Below are 20843 nucleotides of genomic sequence, written 5' to 3'. Positions count from 1 at the left end.
TGATCCGGAAACAGGCCCCATTACGGTCACACTGGGAACAGAGCAAAGTGAAGCTTCAAACACGAGCCCCAAGGCACATCACCAGAGCCCACCAGGACAGAGTCCCTTCTCATGTGGACAACTCTGACGGGCTGACTCCAGGCTCAGCAGAACAGCAGAAATGTATTTATTCCATGCAACAGCAGAAAAGGCTTTATTTCATGATAATGATTTCTGCAAGTGGAAACGGATAGACTAGCTAATAACGCACTTGACACCTAAACGACACAGGGGTTAGGGACACCTGCATACTTGAAAATCCACACGTAACTTCTGACTTCCCAAAAAATTTACTGAGATTACTGTCAACCAGAAGCCTTATCAATAAGAAAAGCAATCAATTAACACATATTTTGTATGTGTATTTACTGTATTCTTACAATAAAGTGAGAAAAAGAGAAAATGTTATAGAGAAAATCGTAAGGAAAATACATTTCCAGTACTGTATTTCACCCCAAAAATCTGCATATAAGTGGACCCATGCACTTCAAACCTGTGTCGTGCAAGGGTCAATGGCATTCTTGACCTGAAGCGGCTACAACAGGCCTTTCGTGGACGTGACCTCTCCTAGCATCCCGTTAATGCCATTCCCATCACAGAGGCCAGAAAACCGCAGCTCAGAGAGGCCTGTGATTTAGTCTCTGTCAAAAAGCCAGGAGATGGGGGAGCCGAAACTCAAACCGAAGCCTGCCAACAGAGCCCAGGCTCCTCCTGTTAAGAAAGGCCCTCAGAACCCAGTATACGGGGTGGCCTTTCCTGGAAGTACAAAGAGGCTGGTGCCTGCTCATCATCTAGAGTCAGACAGTGGCTCTAGAGAGAGCCCATTCACTCAAAGCACCCGCCAGAGGAGGTCTGTCTATAGCTGCTGGGCGGGGGGGGGGGGGGGGGGGGGCAGCTGGAGGGCCCCGGGGGGAACATTCTCTCTTCCACAAGGCTATGGAGGACCTGGGACATCAGGAGCCAGATCAAGTGGAAAGGGATAGGGTGCCCTACTCAATCTGGTTTAGGGCGCTTTTGGACAAACCTGAGTCACCTATCTGGGCCTCTTTGTCCAGCAGTGTAGCCGGGTAGACCAGTCCTCCCCTTATCCATCGCCTCCTGTGTCCAGGAGCCAGCCATCCCCCATGAACAGCCCTGGGCATGACACAACCAACTATGCTGGTGCCAACCTCTTGGAGGTTTGGGGAAATGCGTTTTAAACTCCCTAGTGCTGGGGCACCTGGGTGGCTCAGTGGTTGAGCATCTGCCTTTGGCTCAGGTGGAGATCCCGAGGTCCTGGGATCGAGTCCTGCATCAGGCTATCCGCAGATAGCCTGCTTTTCCCTCTGCCTATGTCTCTGCTTCTCTCTGTGTGTCTCTCATGAATAAATAAAATCTTTAAAAAACAAAACAAAACAACCCTCCCTAGCGCCATTGAAGCACACGGCCACTGTAAGCAAAAACAGACCCCAGGCAATGTTCCTAAGTACCTCTCCTGAAATTCAGCTGCCCCCTAGCTGTCCACCATCTCTGCTCAAGTTGGTCAGAGGCATTCCAGGGCACCTTCTCGGCCGTTTTGTAAAACCGAGTTTGATTCCAAAAAACGGGAGGGTTGGCTCCTGGAAGGGCATGCCGTTACCACAGTGAGGAGTTCCATTTGCTTTTAAATCACACGGGGTTTACAAATTCAGAAACAGCTCAGTCTGGCACCCAGTTACGGAATTTGAGTACAAAATTCACTTGGCCGCATCTTTCCTTATCAGTGATACTGAGCCCTTATATGGCAAGAGCTTTTTGATGCTGAGCAGGCATGTGGATATTCTTAGCTGGACACAAGCTAAGGAAAAATGACAGTCACTCTCCAACATCTGTAAGTACTTACAGGTTTACTTCCTCTCCTATTTACTTACTCATGACTTTTCCAAAGAGGGGCCGCTTGCTTTTTCATCCCCAAATCTGAGCACAAACACTACAAATGTCTTTATACAGATATGCATTTTTTTCACACTGAAAATGTTTGGGCTCTAAAATACATTCTGAACCTATATTTTCATCCCTCCGGCTTACCACACCCTTGTTTTTCCTGGCAAAGCCTTCAGAGTTTCAAGTCCAATGGAGTGGAGACTTTTCTTTGAGTTCTGTCAGAATAAGGCAATGCTGGCAGCATACTTCTCTCCTTCACACACCCATTATATTTAAGTGGGTTTACGACCACAAACATTTTGTATTGATAAATGTCCCAACACACCCAAGCCTGAAAATGAGCTTTAAAATCCAGAATTAACTAGAATCCCTTTCACAATCCACAATGCCCTGGGAAAAAAATCCGCCAAGCTCCAGCTCCCCTCCTGCAGGCTCCCAGCCTTCAGAGTGCGGGTTTCATGGGTATACTTCATTTTTATACTTCTTGCTCCTTTCCACTTTGCCCTTCATGGTAAAAGTTTAGTGTGAAAGGCCAGATTCTAATGGCACCAAATGGGTTTTAGGGAAACAAAAAAACAGAAAGAAAAAGATCAAGTTTCTGAGCAGCAGTGAACACTCAGTCCTTTGTGACTTAGAAGAGGGCATCCCAGAGTTTTTTCTTGTATAGCTCTAGCTTTTCTGTCCTCTAGAAGTGTGGGCTCGGCGTCTAGACCAGAGACCCAGGGATGTCCTTACATGTAGCAAAGGCTTGATGGCGCCCCTTGAAACCCCTTCGTGTTTTGATAGAACAACAGGTCTCCGTGCTCACCTCCACACCAGGTGAGCACATCACATCGTGCTCACCTGGGAAACCTCTTACGTCTGGCCTCCTAACCCGGGGAGGCGCCTCTCCCTTCTCTTGACCTTGACAACTTCACTCGCCCCAAGCAGCTCATCACAAATACCATTATTAACATGTGTAATTTCCTGAGTGCCTTCCCTGACGGGCAGGGGGCCAGTCTACAGCAGGACGGGGGCGGGGCGGGGCGAGACACTGAGGATCCGAGAGGTCAAGTCGCGGGACGCCCGGGGGCTCCGCGGAGGAGCGTCTGCCCGGGCTCAGGGCGTGACCCCGCGGTCCGGGATCGAGTCCCGCGTCAGGCGCCCCGCGGGGAGCCCGCTTCTCCGTCTGCCTGATGTCTGCCTCTCTCTCTGCGTCTCATGAATAAATAAACAAAATCTTTAAGAAAAAAGAAAAGTCACCCATGGCCATAGAGCTACGGGGCAGAGTGGATCAGAACTCGGCTTGGCTGGCCTAAATCCCCTGCAGTTCCCGGGGCCCGCCCCGCCCCGCCTCGCCTCGCCTCCGGCTGCGGGGAACTGCCCGGCCCCGCGCGGCCCCGCCGAGCGCTGTCGGTGCCGGCTCCTGAGAGGCCTCCCGCCGCGGCTGTCCCGTCCCTCCGGGGGCCCCCGCCCCCCCGCCCCGCCCCGGGACGCACGTCCCCCAGCCCACGTCCGCCCCGCGCCTTCTCCTCCGCAGCCCCTCCGGAGCCCAGAGGGCCCGGCCGCGCCCGCACCCACCTCGTCCCCGAAGCGCACCACCTTCTGGCCCGTCGGCCCGCGCAGGCCGGGGAAGCGCGCCAGCTCCTCGGAGTCCCCCGGGCCCCCGGGGTCGCGCGGCGCGGGGGCGCCCGGCCCCACCAGGCACCGGTCGATGATCTCGTCCTGCTGCGCGGGCGGCAGCCGCGCCCACTCGGGCCCGTACTTCTCGCGGATCTTCTCCTTGTCCTGCATGATCTTCCTGGCCATGGGGCTCAGCGACGAGAAGTAGGTGAAGCGCTTCCGCTCCCGGTCGTCCAGAGGCCGGTTCCCGCTCATGACCGCCGAGCGCGAGGCCGCGATAGCCGCCGCCATCGACGCCATGCCCGGCCTGCCCGCCGCTGCCCCCGCCCGCCCGCGCCCCGCCCCGCGCCGCGCCGCCCCCGCAGCCCGGAGCCACGCCCCCGCCACGCCCCCGCCACGCCACGCCCCCGGGCGCGCCGCCCTTCCGCCCCCAGCCCCGCCCCCGCGCCCGTTAGTCCCGGGAACCCCGCGCCCCACGGCCCCGGGTCTCGCCCTTCGCGCCGGCACCCCCGGGAGCGCCGCGGCCCTCACCCCGGTACCGCGCCCTCCTGGAGCCCCTCCCCCGGAGCCCCTCCCCCGGGCCCGCCCCCTCCCGGAGCCCCGCCCCGTCCGGGAGCCCCGCCCCTCCCCAGAGCCCCGCCCCCGCCCGGAGCCCCGCCCCTCCCCGGAGCCCCGCCCCGTCCGGGAGCCCCGCCCCGCCCCAGAGCCCCGCCCCCGCCCGGAGCCCCGCCCCTCCCCGGGCCCGCCCGCCCCGGCGCCCGCCGTCCGCGCCCCTCTCTCGCGTGCTGGGCGCTCTGGGGCTTTCCCGCCGCTCCCCGTCTCCAGGGCTCCCCAGGGCGGCTCAGGGGGGCGGCCGCGCCCCGGGTCGGCTCCCGGCGGTCTGGCGGGGTCGCGGCTGGTGACCGCCGTAGAGCCACGTGGTCCCTTGTTTGACAAAGGAAACTTTGGTCGGTGCGGATCGCCTAGGAAAGCCCGGGAGCCGGCCGCCGCCGCTTTCCCTGACCGGCCTCTCCTCCGCCCTCTCGGGGCGCAGCCGGGCCGGGGCCGGGGCCGGGGGACGCCCTGGGCCAGCGCCGGCAGCGTTCGAGGAGGATTCGTTCCCGCTCCTCCCGGGGAGCCGGGGGAATGAGATGAAGTGCTCCGGGTGCCTCTCCCGGAGGGGCCGCGGGGCCGCGGGGCGGGCTGGGCACGGGGCTGGCTGGGCACGGGGCGGGTGGGCACGGGGCTGGCTGGGCACGAGGCGGGCTGGGCACGGGGCGGGTGGGCACGGGGCGGGCTGGGCACGGGGCTGGCTGGGCACGGGGCGGGTGGGCACGGGGCTGGGTGGGCACGGGGCTGGCTGGGCACGAGGCGGGCTGGGCACGGGGCGGGTGGGCACGGGGCTGGCTGGGCACGGGGCGGGTGGGCACGGGGCTGGCTGGGCACGGGGCGGGTGGGCACGGGGCGGGCTGGGCACGGGGCTGGCTGGGCACGGGGCGGGTGGGCACGGGGCGGGTGGGCACGGGGCTGGCTGGGCACGGGGCTGGCTGGGCACGAGGCGGGCTGGGCACGGGGCGGGTGGGCACGGGGCTGGCTGGGCACGGGGCTGGCTGGGCACGAGGCGGGCTGGGCACGGGGCGGGTGGGCACGGGGCTGGCTGGGCACGGGGCGGGTGGGCACGGGGCGAGTGGACACGGGGCTGGCTGGGCACGGGGCGGGTGGGCACGGGGCTGGCTGGGCACGGGGCGGGTGGGCACGGGGCGAGTGGACACGGGGCTGGCTGGGCACGGGGCGGGCTGGACACGGGGCGGGTGGGCACGGGGCGGGCTGGACACGGGGCGGGCTCCCCAAGCCGCCGCGTGGCCTCGCGCTTCCTCCCAGGCCAACAAAGTGACAGGATTTACTTTGGATTCTCAAGAATCACAAGAACTCTCAGCAGCCCGTTATGCTCAAACTCAAGGGGGGCTCAAAGTTTGGGTAGGCAGAGAAGCCACACCCCAACAGTAGTGGGGCCGGGTTTGTCATCTTGACGTGTGTCCCAGACCACAAAAGTGGGGACAAAGCCCTTCATTTGCTTTCCTATCGGGCTGTTTTGAACGACACTGTAACAGGTCTCAGATGAGAACGTCCACTCTTAGAACAAAAGGTTTGCATTTCTGCTTTTACTTAGGGTCTTTGCCTCTAAAGTAACAGACAATTCGGAACACAGTCCTAGAAATAATTTGTTTTACGTGTGAGATAGCCTTTCATATTCTGGCCCTGAAACCCTAAGAAAATATTTTGGGGATGCCATGAATGTGGCAAGATCTACAAGAAAAGATACTGCTCTCGATAATGTTATCAGCGTAATATACCAAAGCAGTGGGAAAAGCCACCAGATAATAGCCTGGGTTGCATAGTATGAGGGACAACTTATGAAGCCACCAGGTTGAGAAGAGTTTGATATTATTATTCTCTATTTAAATCGATGCTTCTGTATGTGCTCGGTACACTAACCTGAATGCACAGTACCTTACCTGTCTTGTTTACTGCTGGGAACGAGAATGCCTTTCAAAGTAAGTGCTCAGTGACTCTTTGTAGATTGAATCATGAATAAATAAATGAATGTTACACCATTTGCATTATTATCACTCTAATCCTGTTTTCGTAATAGGTATGGGTCATGTTTAAAGATATTTTCTGGAAATTTAACTAACATTCCCTAGCTTGCTTTGAAATTCACATAGGAAAGTTTCTGTGTTATTAAGAAATGGTCCCATGTGGTTTTCTTTTCTTCTTTTCTTTTTTTAAGACTTTATTTAATTATTCATGAGACACAGAGAGAGAGAGAGAGGCAGACACTCAGGCAGAGGGAGAAGCAGGCTCCATGCAGGGAGCCCGATGTGGGACTCGATCCCGGGTCTCCAGGGTCAGGCCCTGGGCTGAAGGTGGTGCTAAACCGCTGAGCCACCAGGCTGCCCCTCATGTGGTTTTCTAAGCAGTTGCAAAAATAAATGTTGCTTTTAAAAAAGCACAACCTGATTAAGTATATTTCAGATTAAATATAACTTATTGCCAGAGAAGTCATAATCTAAATATGATACGAGATAAACCAGGGACATTAGCCTAAGTATGGAAAATACAGGATCTGGCTAAACAGGGATAATTCAAAGAAAACTTCTTCCAGAATATAAGAAGAAACTCAGGAATTAAAGCACTCTTACAGAAGACTTGACTGAAATTGGGGGTCGGGGTGGGGAGATGGGTTTTATATATATATATATGGCTATATTTGTCATATTTACCTACATACCTACATGGAAGGTCCCTTGGTGTTTATGTATGGCTATTTCAGGACTTGGATCTTAGTTGAGGGTGAGGGCAGGGCTCCTTTCTGTTGCCCATCCCAAAGTACTCCCTACACAGCTGAATGTTGTGTATAAATGTCGGTTGAATGAATTTGTTGTCCCAAACAAGTAATTTGTGTGCCCACTCTCCCCATGGAGATACCTGGCAAGGTACTGGGAAACCACAGGGCAAGCGTTCTAGTCCTGCTTCTAAGAGTTGATTGACCAGCTGTAACATTTTGCAAGTTGGTTGCCAAACCTAATGGTGAAATTCCAGACACAGTGGCAAAGAGATGACCGTTTGGGGAAGGGATCCTTTGGATGACATGACCGGGCAGTGTACTGGTAGATAAAGCCTGCGTTCCTTACAGATGCTTTCAGCTTGGGTGCAGGCAGGCTCCCTGAGCATGATGATTCACTCCCACATCTGTTACTGGTTATTCCAGCTGTTGCCCTGCAAGAGGATAGTTCTCTGCTGTTCACTCCCACATCCGGAAAGAATGGGAAATGGGCCAGATTGAGCCTGGTTTATTTAGAAGACTGGTACCCTGGCCATTGAAGAGCAGCATTCATGTCTAAGACAAGGGAGAAAGAAGGGAAAGAGAAGGAGATGAATTTACAAATCTTCTCTTGGCAGAAAATGAGAGGTGAGGTTCTTTTTCCAGTCCAAGGGAGAGCTTTTGCTGAGACAGCCATGGTCTGTCACCAAGTCCAGGCAGGTGTGAGGCACTCCCTACACCCTCAAGAACACAGTCATCTTCTCTGGGCAAAGCCATATGACCCGCATGAGGCTCAAAAGTGGATTTTCCTCTGTTGACATCATAACTTTGTGTAACAAAGACAACCGGCTTAACTGCTCTGTGAAAAATGCTAAAAGGCCTTTTGAAAACAACACCAAAACCCTTCTGCCTGCCTGAAAACTTACCTGTATAAAAGCCTCTGAGATTTTTTAGCCCTCTCTAAAAATCTAAATAAGTCTAGAAGCAATTATTCAGTCTTTTTTCCCTTCATCTGAAATTCTCACCCCACTATCTCCAAAAATAGAAATCTCATCCTTAAGACCTAGCTCAAATGCCCCCTTCTCCATGAAGTCCTCATGATTGCCTGCATTCAAAAGAAATAGGTAAACACAAAAGAGACAGTTCATCTCCTTTATAGCTTGATCTCAGATAGACTTCAGTGTCTCAGGAAGGACGATATCAACATTTTTGGCATTATACAGGCCACTACCAAGTTCATGTGTTGAACCCCTAATCCCCAGTGTCTGGCACTTGGAGGTAGGACCCTTGGGAGGTGATTAGGTCATGATGGTGGGCCCCCATGATGGTATCTTGCCTTCATAAGAAGATGGGAGATCGCGTGCCTCTCGTTGCCATCTTCACTACGTGAGGGAGGAGGCAGCCATCTGTAAAAAGACTTCAAATTCATATCAAGTCTTTGGTTTAATAAGAGTATATAAATATAGCTAGAGGGAGAGAGAATGGGGGGGTCAGATAAAAGTAGCTGCTGGAGAGGAGGGTGTGAAAAAATGGACAACACTCTATTGACTGAGAAGTCAAGGGACTCCCTCACTCCTCTAAACTGTTCTTGACTTCTAAGCACTCCTTGATGTGGAATGCATGTTCCTGCCTTCTGTTCCTCTCTTCAGGCTGCCCCATGACGTTTGTTAAATGGGTTCCTGACTCTTAGCTTGTGAATGTAGATGGTCACTGGAGATAGTCATGCCAGCTGTCTTGGGGAGTTTAGTGGAATCCACTAGAGCTCTCTGCTTGGCAGGAGACACAGTCTGTTTGTTCCTGTACCTCTTTCATCAGCAGCCAGAGCTCAGGGACTTGGTCAAAACTGCATACAATAAAAAAGACAGACTTCTGGTTATCATAATATTTTCACTATACTGTCCCTGCTGGGATGGAATCTATGTCCTTGATTCCCTTGAACCTGAAATGCCATCAAAATACTGAGATGCTATAAAAAATGGAAACAAATATGGAAAAGTGAAAAACCATTGTCTGTTAAGTTTCTGAGATTGTATTTTATGTTTTAATTTCTGTGAAAATATTGATTTAAATTCTGTGGAAATATAGATACATTAAAATTGGCAAATGCCGTGAGTCATTCACATCTCCAGAGTGTGAGATGATACAGAACACTGAAAATATGAACTATGTGTTCTGGTGTCAGGGAATCTGTTGTTTGCCTAACACCAGACTGGAAGGAAGGGTAGCTTGCACCTCTCCCGAGCACTCCTGTCTGAGTAAATGAAAATCACTGGGCAATGCCCAAGGGGAGCCCTTAATAAATACTTTTAAATGAGAGTTGGATGGAGGGGGAAATATGGCCAATAATGTGGTCTTCAAATTTTGTGTCCTGGTCTAGCTCACCACTTCTTCCTCTAGGACTATGCAAGAAACAAGTTGTATCATGTTTGTAATGCTCTTCAAAAATTTCTCTTGTCCTTTTCTACCACTGCCACCACACAACGCCAGGTCTTACCGTCCATCCTGGCCTGGTTGGTCTTCCGAAGTCCACGCCACTCCCTGAAAACCACCTGCGTACCCCTCTGCCAGCCTCCTCCCTACTCACAAACCCTCTGCTTGGGCATCTCCCTTTTTGTTATCCCTTAAGCCTAAATTCTCTCTGGCCTTCACTGGCCTCTCTCCTTCCCAGCCCATCACCAAAGCCTCAGGCGGGTCCATCCTCCCTTCCAGCTCTGTGCCCATCAGTCCATCCAGTTAGAAAGCTCAAAAATTTTTTTTAAGATTTTATTTATTTATTCATGAGGGGTACAGAGAGAGAGGCAGAGAGACAGGCAGAGGGAGAAGCAGGCTCCCCGTAGGGAGCACGGTATGAGACTCAATCTCCAGACTCCGGGATCACAACCTGAACCAAAGGCAGATGCTCAACCCTGAGCCACCCAAGTGTTCTTTTCTTTTCCTTTTTTTTTTTTTTTAAAGGTTTCATTTAGGGTTAGAAAGCTCTTATTCCTCATGTCCACTCATCCAAATTCTACTGACGGTCACCACATCCCTTTTTCTCTACACTGGTAGAGAAATGGTATCCCTGGCCACCAGCACAGTAGAAAGCATACAATTGGTGTTGACTGCTACATAAAGACAATGGTCAAGTGGCTCCAGGGACAGCCAAGAGACTCCAAGGAGGCCATAGTGGTCACAAGGTGGCTCTCTGCCCACCTGTGCATGAGCTGTCCCTAAGTTGCCTCTCCACCCACCTCTTTGTCCCTTCTCCCTGATGGTGGTACCTCCAGGCTATTGCCCTGTACATGGCCAGTGCAAACTCCCTGTCCACTGGGTATGGTGGAGCTCCTTTGGGTCCCTAGAAAAAGTGTTGCACTGGAGATCTAGAAATATGGACAGTTCTGATTAAACTGTGTTGAAAACACCATAAAGTAGAGAAAGAGTGGTCAGGAAAGCTACATTTCAGACATATTAATTATGTTCCTACATTAATAACCAATAGCTGGATGGCATTGACTCTGTACAATCTCTGCATTCCTTTCAAAACCATTCACAAAGAGTAAAAGCCAGGCTTTCGGTGTATCATATACGTGAGTGCAGAGTCATAGAACTTCCTGAAGCTAATCCTATCTGTTTAGTAGAAACTTTCATCGAAGAAGCTCTGAGTGCTGTAGACGTGTCAGCACTCCTATTAAGAAGGAAGTTGGGGCACCTGGGTGGCTCAGTGGTTAAGCATCTGCCTTTGGCTCAGGTCATGATCCTGGGGTTCTGGGATCAAGTCCCTCATAAATAAATAAAATTTAGAAATCTTGAAAAGAAAGAAAGAAAAAGAAAGAAAAAGAAAGAAAGAAAGAAAGAAAGAAAGAAAGAAAGAAAGAAAGAAAGAAAGAAAGAAAGGTTACATTTCCCTCACTTACTGGTTGGGAAAACAAGTATAGATAGTGAAAAGTGACTTGCTCAAGCCAGATTACAGTGATGAGATGGGGATCTCAAGCTAGTGTGCCAACACAGCATGTTCCTTGATGCTCATTCAGGCGCTCACCCACTCACTCACTATGCACCAGACACCGTGCTGGTCACTGGAAAACAGCAGTGCCTGAGACCCTGTCCTTACCAAGCTTATCACTGAATAGGCGAGACAGAAAATGAAAAGCATACAGACAAAATACCCAGAAGGCATATGAAGGAAATACACATCTTCTGAATTTTTACTGCGCTTCCTCATAGCATCCCTGCAAAGAAAGGATTTTACGTGGGAGCACAGGGAAGCCCTAGAAGGTCAAGCATGTGTCCAAAGTCTCTGCATGAGTCTGTGCAGACCAGGAATCTGGCACACTGTTGTTTACTCCCAACACCCACCCACTATGGAGCCAAAGTGTCCCCACCCTAGTCACTGGGCCTGGTTCTGTAGCCCTGGCTCTGGGCACCAGCTCCCTGCTTTCTTGTAAGTGTTAGTTAGATGAGTCTCTTCTTCCACATTCATCAAGGCTCAGGGGAGATACAGCCTAAGGAAGGGGTGGACTCTGTCCACATGGCTTAGGACCTCACCGCCTTAGGGGAGACTGCAGGACGTTCCCCAAGCTCCCACTCCAAAGAATAAGCCAGCAGAGCATGAGCGGGTGCTTTCACGTTCCCCGAAGCCCCAGTGGGTCTCCACAGTCTGGTGAGAGAAAGCGGAGCTTCCTTCTCCCAGGTGCTCTGTCTCCTGCCACCACCTCCTCCTGGGGCGACCGAGCCTTAACCACAAGCCACAAGCGTGTCAGACAGGGCTCAGGCTTGTAGCACGAGCTCTCCACACAAAGTGTTGCCTCATAACATCCAGCGCTAAGCTTCAGAAACAGGACAAAACAAAAATTCCTCTCTTTCCCATCTATACACAAGGAGCCTGGGTACTACAAGGGTACTATACACAAGGGTACTATACACAAGGGTACTATAAACCCAAAGCCTCTCGGTTATCGACTTTTCTGCTTTTTCTAGGAGTTTTAAATGTGTTGAGAAAGACAAATGGCCCTTGTTCGGCTGGTGCTTTTGTAGCTGCCCGTCCTTGGTGGCAATCCTTCCCCGGCTAGAAGGCTGTGGCCTTCCCTCTGGTGGGGGAGGTGGCCGGGAAGGGAAAGCAGCTCCACGGAGGCGGAGGCAGGGTGTGAGCTCCTGAGCCAGACTACCTGCATTCCAATCCTTGCATCACTGCGACCAGGGTGTGACACAGACAGTTCCCTCTTTGTGCCTCAGTTTCTTTCTTTTTTAAAAAAAGATTTTATTTATTTATTCACACAGAGAAAGGCAAAGACCTAGGCAGAGGGAGATGCAGGCTTCCTGCAGGGAGCCCGATGTGGGACTTGATCCCAGGACCCCAGGATCACGACCTTAGCAGAAGGCAGATGCTCAACCACTGAGCCACCCAGGTGTCCCCATGCCTCAGTTTCTATATGCCTTCAGGGAGGATAATGACTCTGAAGCAACTACTTCAGAAAGTTTGTATTTGGGTTAAAAGAGAGAAACCATGCGTATAAAGTCCTTAAAAGAGTACCTGGCACATAGTAAGTGCTAACTGCTATCAGGCTCAGGGAATTCGGCTCCATGCCAGGAACAGAGAGATGTGGCTGTATGGCTTGTGTCTGTTTACAAGAAGAGAGCCCCCGCCCCTGCCTCTAACTCCCCCACTCGAGGAAGTGGGGGAGCAGCTTTCAGATAGGCTTTAAAGATTCTAGGTGAGCTATAAAGTGGCTCCAAAGGGTGGAGGAGCAAGCAGTCCAGGAGACTGGGATCCTGGGGGGGAGAGCGGGAAGGAAGGGAGGCAGATTTCTGAGGAGGAGGGGAAGGTGGAGGGTTGCCCATCGCAAGGGAGGGAGGCCAGAGCAGAGGAGCTATGTGGAAGGGAGAGGCCTCAGGGGTCCAAGAGGTGGCCTGGGCTCAGAACCTTTGGCAAGGGAAGGGGCGCTGGGGTGGCTCAGTCAGTTAAGCATTGGACTCTTGATTTCAGCTCAGGTCACGATCTCAGGATCCTGGAATCGAGCCCCACGTCAGGCTCCGGGCTCAGCAGGGAGTCTGCTTGAGCTTCTCTCTCTGTCTCCCTCTACCCAGTGCCCCCAACCCAGCTCACATACATCCTATCTCTAAAATAAAGAGAAAAAAGAGCTTTAAGCAAGGGGCAGGGCCCCCAGAGAGGTCCTTGGGTGGCACCCACCTCACAGGGCACAGCCTTCTGCTGTGGAGCCTGTCCTATCTTCCTCACATGGAGAGTGCAAGAAGGCTGGCAAAGGAAGAAGGCCCTCTGTGGCCTAGCTGGGGCACCTCTGATGGCTCAGGGGACTGGGCCCAGGGGGACAGATGCACACCATGGGCCTGCAGCCTGGTGTGGGCAGAGGTGTGGGGTGCACAGGGTTATTTTGGGAGGGCCAGGCATTTATACCTTGTGAGGGACCAAAGCTCTGTCTCTGCCTCAGATGACGAAGACTGTTTGCTTGACCAAGCTTTCATCAAGCTCCTGAACCTTCTCCCAGGCTTGTCTATGCATGGCAAAATCCAGTTTCAGCAAGAACCCTGCTGAGTCAGTTTAACCCGAACCCCCTGCCCTCAATATCTAGTCGGGTGCCTCGTGACACCCCCTCTGGGTGACACTGGATCACCCGGGATCATCTTCAGCAATAATCCTGTGAAATCTGTTCAGGCAGACCCCTGATGTTTCCTTTAGGTAACTTCCACCCACTGACCCCCACCAGCTCCTTGGCTGGAAATGCCCACTCGCCCATTCTGTATTCAGAACTGCGCTGGTTCCGTGCTGAGAGCTCTCTCCCTGTTGCGATAGCCTTGAATAAGATCTGTTGTTACTGCTTTACTGGCCGGCTCTGGTTTTGCTTGGACACAGGCTGCATTCTCTCTCTCTGCCCAGGATCCTCCTCTGCATCCCGAGAAGCACCGGGGCTGCTTGGCTGGCACTCTGGTTCCTTTACCATTCAAATGTGTCTGCAACATCTCCTATCTGTTTCCAAGTGGTCTGAATTCCTCTCCATTCCCTTATTTACTTTGTCCCATTTTCTCACCATTTCCAGGTTCTTGTCATCTCCTCCTACCCTCCGTCCCTAAGAGCCAAGGTCCTTGCCTCCACACCACTGGCTGTCATACTCAGCCCCCTAAGTGTCCAGCCTTGGGGCTCCCCCAACCCTTGCTTCCCTAAACTCCCCTCCTGGATGAGAAAGAGACATCTCTGTGGCCCTGGTTCCTGTGGGAACACTTCTCTCAGGATTGTGTTGCTGTGCTGCCATCCTGTATTTATTTCGGCCTTTCTCACCATTCCTCTTTGTTGCCTTATTCCTGCCCAGGGCCCAGACTCCTGCTGTCTCCTCTCATGTCACATCATCTTCTCTGTTTCAGGATTATCATAGCATCGACGGCCTTTCCTCCAGCGTTTTCCAAATGTGTCCCCTAGGATTCCAAGGAATAGTAAATGTTGTTACTCAGGCAGCTGAGAGTCTGCATTTCCACCGAGCTTGGAGCTGATGTGGATGCTGAGGACCTGTGAGCCTCTGTGAGTAGCAAGGACTGAAAAAGCAGAGTGCCATGCAAATATCTAAATTCTCTGCCTAGCAAAATCGGGAGCATTTGGGGTTTCCTTGCAGTGTAAAAGGGTCTAGGAGAGAGAGCCAGAAGAACCTGGAAGATGTGGAGAAAGAGAGACAGTGAGAACAGCCACAGTGCTTCCTGACCACAATTTGAAGATGTTTGTGCTGTGTGATTGTGCACTAAAGCCCCCACTGCTGTTTCTCCCTCCAATTCAGGAAAACATGCTACCTAGAGCCAGCCACCCTAATATTCATGGGGGCCAGAGCAGAGAGAGGATCATCTACCATGTCCAAATAGTTAAAAGTTATTACTCAGGGTAACAAAAAATTACATATTAAAAATTATGTATTTATTACATATAAAATACATCATATTAGATACACTATATATTTTATGTATTTTATTTATATTATATATACTCTTAACTTGAAAAATATACCTTCACGAAGACCTAGAAGGCCAAGTTTGAATTTAGAAGTTTTGGAATCCTTGGAGTTCACCTAAATTGGTGGCACAGGGTGGTGGACCCCTGGTACCTTCCCTGCCCATCCAGCTATGACCAGCACTGTGAGAAGCCTCTTGTGCAGGCATGGGACACACTGGCCCATCCATCTGAGCCATGCCAGCAAAATCTGTGCTTAATTCACACCTATTGAATTATAGATACTCAGCAAATATTTTTTTTAAGAATCTAAAGGACAGGGCCAATATGGGAGAAGTTACACACCATCTTTTCCATAAGCCTGTGACCAGAGTGAGCATGAGAGAACTATGAATCAGCTATGCTCTTGGCTAATCTTGAAGGATGTTAGACTACACCAACCCTCAAAAAGCCATTTTGGCATAAGGATTATTTTGAGATGAAGGCAATTGAAAAGAACTCAATATAGGAAAAGTTCCCTGGCCTCCCTCTACTTGCCAAGAAGCAGGACATCAATTTACAAAGGCATCCCTTTTCCCTCTCCTATGAGGAAAGATAACAGCTAATCCCCTGAGACAACGTTAAACCCTTATCATGGAGAAAGTATAGACTCAGATCTGTATAACAAATCTTACTATGGACTTCTGTGCTTTTCCTAGTAACCTCTCAAAATTCTCCTCCCCTGCACCTTTTTTTTCTTGTCTTTAGTTGAAGATGGTATTTAAGCCAGAGTTCTAAGCCACCTAAGAGTATTACTCATTTTTTCCTATCTTCCATGTATACTTGAGGTATACATGTCAATAAACCTATCTGGTTTTTTCTTATCAGTCTGTCTTTTATTACAGGGGTCTCAGCCAAGAACCAAGAAGGGTAGAGGGAAAATTATTTTTCCTCTTCTACAGTTTCATTTATTTCTTGTTCACCTTTCACAAAAGGAATGTTTAAAAAATATATTTGCCCTCCTAAAATGAGTTCTGAATATAAGCCAAATACATTATGTAGTGTTAGAAGAAATTATAATCTATTCCCATGTTAGAAGAAAAAAGTTGTGTTTCATTACTGTTTTGCAGGGTGCGGGGGGCACCTGGGTGGCTCATTTTGTTAAGCATCTGACTCTTTTTTCTTTTTTAAGATTTTATTTATTTATTCATGAGAGACACAGAGAAGGAGGCAGAGGGATAGGCAGAGGGAGAAGCAGGCTCCCTGTGGGGAGCCCGATGCAGGACTGAATCCCAAGACCCTGGGATCATGACCTGAACCAAAGGCAAATGCTCAACCACTGAGCCACTCAGGTGCCTCAGCATCTGACTCTTGATTTCAGCTCAGATCTTGACTTCAAAAGTGTGCGTTCAAGCCCCACATTGTGCTCCACATTGGGCATGGAGCCTTCTTTTAAAAAAAAAAAAGCTTCATTATTATTGTTGTTGGATCTTTGGAGAGTCAGAGTTCAATATAGCATCTTCCTAAGGGACTTTCAAAAATAATTTGGACCGTGATCAGTATCAACCTTATATGTGACACTCTATAATCCAGACAAAATAGAAACTTAACCAGAATCCAGGAGAGCCTCTGAGACTTGGGACACTGTTGTTCCTATAACAGAATCATGGGGGTGAGGAGGGTCTCAGAAAGGATGGTTACAGTTGTTCTGGGAAGGTACAGATGTCAAAAATCACACAGAAATCTCAACAGACTTGAAAATGGGTTGAAAGTGAGGGCCAAGGAAAAGTGGAAGTAACAGCCAGCAAGCTCTGAACTCAGATAACATGGAGAATGGTGGGACAAAGGGCAGAAACAAAGAGTCAGGGGGAGGAACTGAGTGTTGGGGGAAGGGTCTGAAGAGTTTGGCTACACACACATTAAGTTTGAGGGACTGGGAGTGTACGCAGGTGTGCAGAGTTAGTAGCCACCTGGAAACATAAGGCTAGGGTTGACAGGAAAGTTAGCACCAGAAATTGCATCAAGATGAGGCTTAAAATCACAAGAACAGATGTGGGACAAGGAAAGGCCTAAGACAAAAACCATGGAAGAATGCAGTCCCTGTTAAGGATCTGACCAGGCATGAGAGAGCCAAGGTTGCAAAAAGGGAGTCAGGGCCAGGGGCCAGGGGAACCTGCTCTTTCAATAATGCCTGGTGATGCAGCTGAACCTTCTTTTTAAATGAATCTAATCACGTCCTTCCCATGCTTTAAGATCTACCTTTAGCAACTGCAAGACTCTCCAATGCCTTCTGCTCTATGCTGCCTCTCCATCTGCAAGCTGTCCAAAGGATGCCATGTACCTTCTCATCTCTGGTTCTTTTCTCCCAATTTTTCTTCTGGGAAGTTCCTTCCATCCTACCTGACAAGGTAGTCAGCTCCCAGCAATCCACTTCAGGAGGAAATAATTAGGTCCTTTTGGTTTCCCCACTGCACTTTTTATGTTTTTGTGTTTTGTTTTGTTTTTTACTGTCACTGTCATTTTGTGTTATAACTATGTCTTCTTACTGAATTAAGCCCAAGATCAAGCAGTCAGACTAGGGAAGCAAGAAAAGGCACTCCAAGAAGAGAACAGAAGCCAGGGCAACACTAGGACCATGGACAGAGTAAGAGAAGGCATCAAATCAGAGGCAAAGATGGAAACAAGAGACCATCTGAAACTGATGTTGGTGCACGCTCTAGAACTAGCAGACTGGGGAGTAAGTGACAGCATTTGGACATTTTACCTTGTTTGGCTGGTGAGGTGGGCTTCTTGAAGTCCTCCCTGATCTTCCAGCAGCTCTGCCCTCATGGGATTGGGGAACAGAATGCGGCCTGACACACTAGTCTCACCTGAGATTTGATAAACATACTTTTCTAACTCGTCATGACACTTTTCTGACTTGTTCAGATTTGATCACATCCCCCAGACTCCTAGTAAAATCCATAACAAAACCTCCTGGAGGATGCTTCCATCAATGGCTTTAGTCTTTTTGAAGCTTCAAATGCCAGTTATGGGAGAAGGATCCATTTAACTCAACCATTCTGTTAGTGCTCATTGGCTAAGAAAGTCTCTGGATGTTTCTCTCACTTAACCAAAAGGAAAGAAAAGCCAGTGGTTTATGTGGGACAATGTGATTGTCCTTTTACCCTCAGATATGTTTCTCTTTCTGACCTGCCCACATTTTTCAGTAATACCTATCACTAGAATTATTATTTCTGACTTGCACGTGATGTTAAGATTATGCCTTGAATACTATAGACAAAGCTTTTCAGCTGATTTCTGAAATAAGGTGACTTCAGGTTGGGAGCTTTTTCAAAATCTTGACTATAAAGGAAGCATTTAAATGGGACATTACAAAATTTTAAAGCAGTTAATTATTTCCCGAAAGGAGTCCTAAAGAGCCACTTACTCTTTTTTAGGTAAACTGTATTACATTTATTTTTAAGAGTTTGTAAATTATAAAATATCTAATTCAGTAATATGAATTTTTTTCCTCTCCATTTCAGGTAATTTTACTTACTTAATTTGTCACTTAAAATTAACTTTGATCATAGTTTAAAATTTAGTTTAAAAATTAACTTTGATAATAAAAATAATGCATTTCAACATAAAAATATTTGAAAAATAGAGAAAATACAATATAACTACATAAACATTCTATTTTGTACACTAGTCTTTCCTCCATGCTTATGTATGCAAACTACAAATATTAGTAAAATTATTTTCATTATATAATAGTTATTTTTATTACATAATAAAAAATAAATCTTACTCTGTAACTTGCCCATTTCACTCAAGAATGTTAAGAACATTTTTCTAATTTTGTTAAATATTCTAGGACATGTGGTATCTGGGTGGCTCAGTGATTGAGCGTCTGCCTTCGGCTCAGGGCCTGATCCCAGGGTCCTGGGATCCAGTCCTGCATCAGGCTCCCTGCAGGGAGCCTGCTTCTCCCTCTGCCTATGTCTCTGCCTCTTTCTCTGTCTCTCATTAACAAATAAATAAAATCTTTTTTTTTTTTAATGTGATCTGAAGGAGAGAACATAAACATCCTTCTCTACAGTGGCCCTCACTTCCCGTCCTTTTCTGAGGGATGGCTGTAGGAAACACAAGGATGGAACCGTGTCCTTGTAAGAAATTCTTCCCTTTGTCCTAAGTTAGCTTGAACAGGCTTCTATTTCTTACCCTTCAAAGTATTCTCTGTAATGATAAAGGAGTAAACATTTTTTTAAAGATTTATTTATTTATTCATGAGAGACACACACAGAGAGGCAGAGACACAGGCAGAGGGAGAAGCAAGCTCCTCGCAGGAGCCTGAGCCAGAACTTGATCCTGGATCCCAGGATCACGACCTGAGCTGAAGGCAGCCACCCAACCGCTGAGCCACCCACCTCTTGCAAGGCTTTCCTCCAGAAAAGTCACATCTACCTGTGAGTTTCTTGAATTTTGGCATGGAGGATCTTCGTTGGAGATAGTTCTTTCTAGGAAGCAAGTCCACTGTTTAATATTAAGTGCTAGAAGAGGGAAAGAAGCAAACATATCCATCTGCAGAGTATCAACAGAGCCTTAAATTGCATTCACAGGGATGCAGGCTGTAATCATGGTTGACATGCGTAGGCACAGGACTCAGTACAAGTGGAAATTTCCTTGTGAGAGGCTGAGGCTAGGGTCATTTTCCCAACTAATTTGAAGCAGAGAACTATTCCTGTAAATTGTAGTAATCTGAGCCCATTGTCATGAGGCAAAGATTTATGGGCTCGTTTCTGTCATCTGAACTCATTTTAGCTGCTAAATGTTAAATCCTGGCTTCCTGGTAAGTGGGTCTCTCCAGAGAAGGACCAGAATGCAATAAAGCTCAGACAGGTTTCTGCAGAGCATTTCACAGCCACACCCACGGTACAGACTGTAGATGTTACAACCCCCTTCTTCACAAGTCCTCACAGTCAAACCTTCCATGACTTGCTGATTTTCACTTGCCATCTTGCTTTTCATGGTTTCCAAACAGCTGTTTGTTTAGTAGCTAGACACTCTGACTTCATACCAAGTCAAAGTGAAGAATAATAAAGGAAAGAACCTTATCTACTAATCAGGGTGTGGCTGGACCCTACAACTCAGGCTGCTTTCCTCATGTTCCTTTTAATTTTTTTTTTTTTAAGATTTTATTTATTTACTCATGAGAGACACAGAGAGAGGCAGAGACATAGGCAGAGTAACAAGCAGGCTCTCCGTGGAGAGCCTGATGCGGGACTTGATCCCAGAACCCAGGGTTCACAACCTGAACCAAAGGCAGATGTGCAACCACTGAGCCACCCAGGTGCCCCCTCATGTTCCTTTTAAAAAGAGAGATTCCTCAGCAGCTCTTCTGGGCCAAGGGACACCTACCCAGGACCACTTGCATTTTACAAACAGGGAATCTCTGTAGTGCCCAAAGTTAGCCAGTTGGTGGATGCCTTTTCCCAGGGCCTTAAAACTAGTTTATGTTTAATGCTCCAGCACCAAACTAAATTAAGACCAGAAGTGTCTGTTAGGGCATGGACTGAATCATTTGTCTATACTCGAAATAAGAGCGCCCCCTTGCTCTGAAGGGCATCTCGTTGAACCCTACTATGAATCCACTCTTGAAGATGTATTTCAAGAGATTAGTGTCACCTTTCACCCTCTGTCATTGCCCTCCTTCGTTTGATCATAATCACTGATTTCCTACAGAGATGACTATTGAAGTTTGTAAAGAAACAGGCTCTGGCTCAGTCTGCCAAGGTTCAAATCCCAGCTCCATCATCTGGGGCTGTGGGATCTTATGTTCTCTCTGCTTTCATTTTTCCATAGGTGCTACTTGATGTCGCACTCTGAATGTCTCCATCATCTGGGGCTGTGGGATCTTATGTTCTCTCTGCTTTCATTTTTCCATAGGTGCTACTTGATGTCGCACTCTGAATGTCTCACATAAGGACTAATGAGATAATACAAGCAAGTGCTTAGCACAGTGCGTGCCAAATAGTAAATGCTCAACAATTTTGGAGGTGGTATTATTATTTACTTGTCTATATTATTAACGTGGCTATGAGTGGGCAG

At 49.1% G+C, this 20843-nt stretch overlaps 1 protein-coding gene across 1 annotated transcript in view; it reads right to left on the bottom strand.

The window, feature by feature from the left end:
* The window catches only part of C4H1orf198 (chromosome 4 C1orf198 homolog), a 33333-nt gene extending 29459 nt beyond the window's left edge, over positions 1-3874 (bottom strand). Inside the window, exon 1 of the mRNA XM_072756003.1 lies at positions 3502-3874. Within this exon, the coding sequence (XP_072612104.1) occupies positions 3502-3843 (342 nt within the window). The 5' untranslated portion in view covers positions 3844-3874. The remainder of the gene's footprint in view (positions 1-3501) is intronic.
* Positions 3875-20843: the final 16969 nt, after the last annotated feature.

The sequence above is a fragment of the Vulpes vulpes genome, chromosome 4, assembly GCF_048418805.1.
Source record: "Vulpes vulpes isolate BD-2025 chromosome 4, VulVul3, whole genome shotgun sequence".
Lineage (NCBI taxonomy): Eukaryota > Metazoa > Chordata > Mammalia > Carnivora > Canidae > Vulpes > Vulpes vulpes.
The sequence above is the reverse complement of the archived record's forward strand: the minus strand, read 5'-3'. Positions and strand labels throughout refer to the sequence as shown.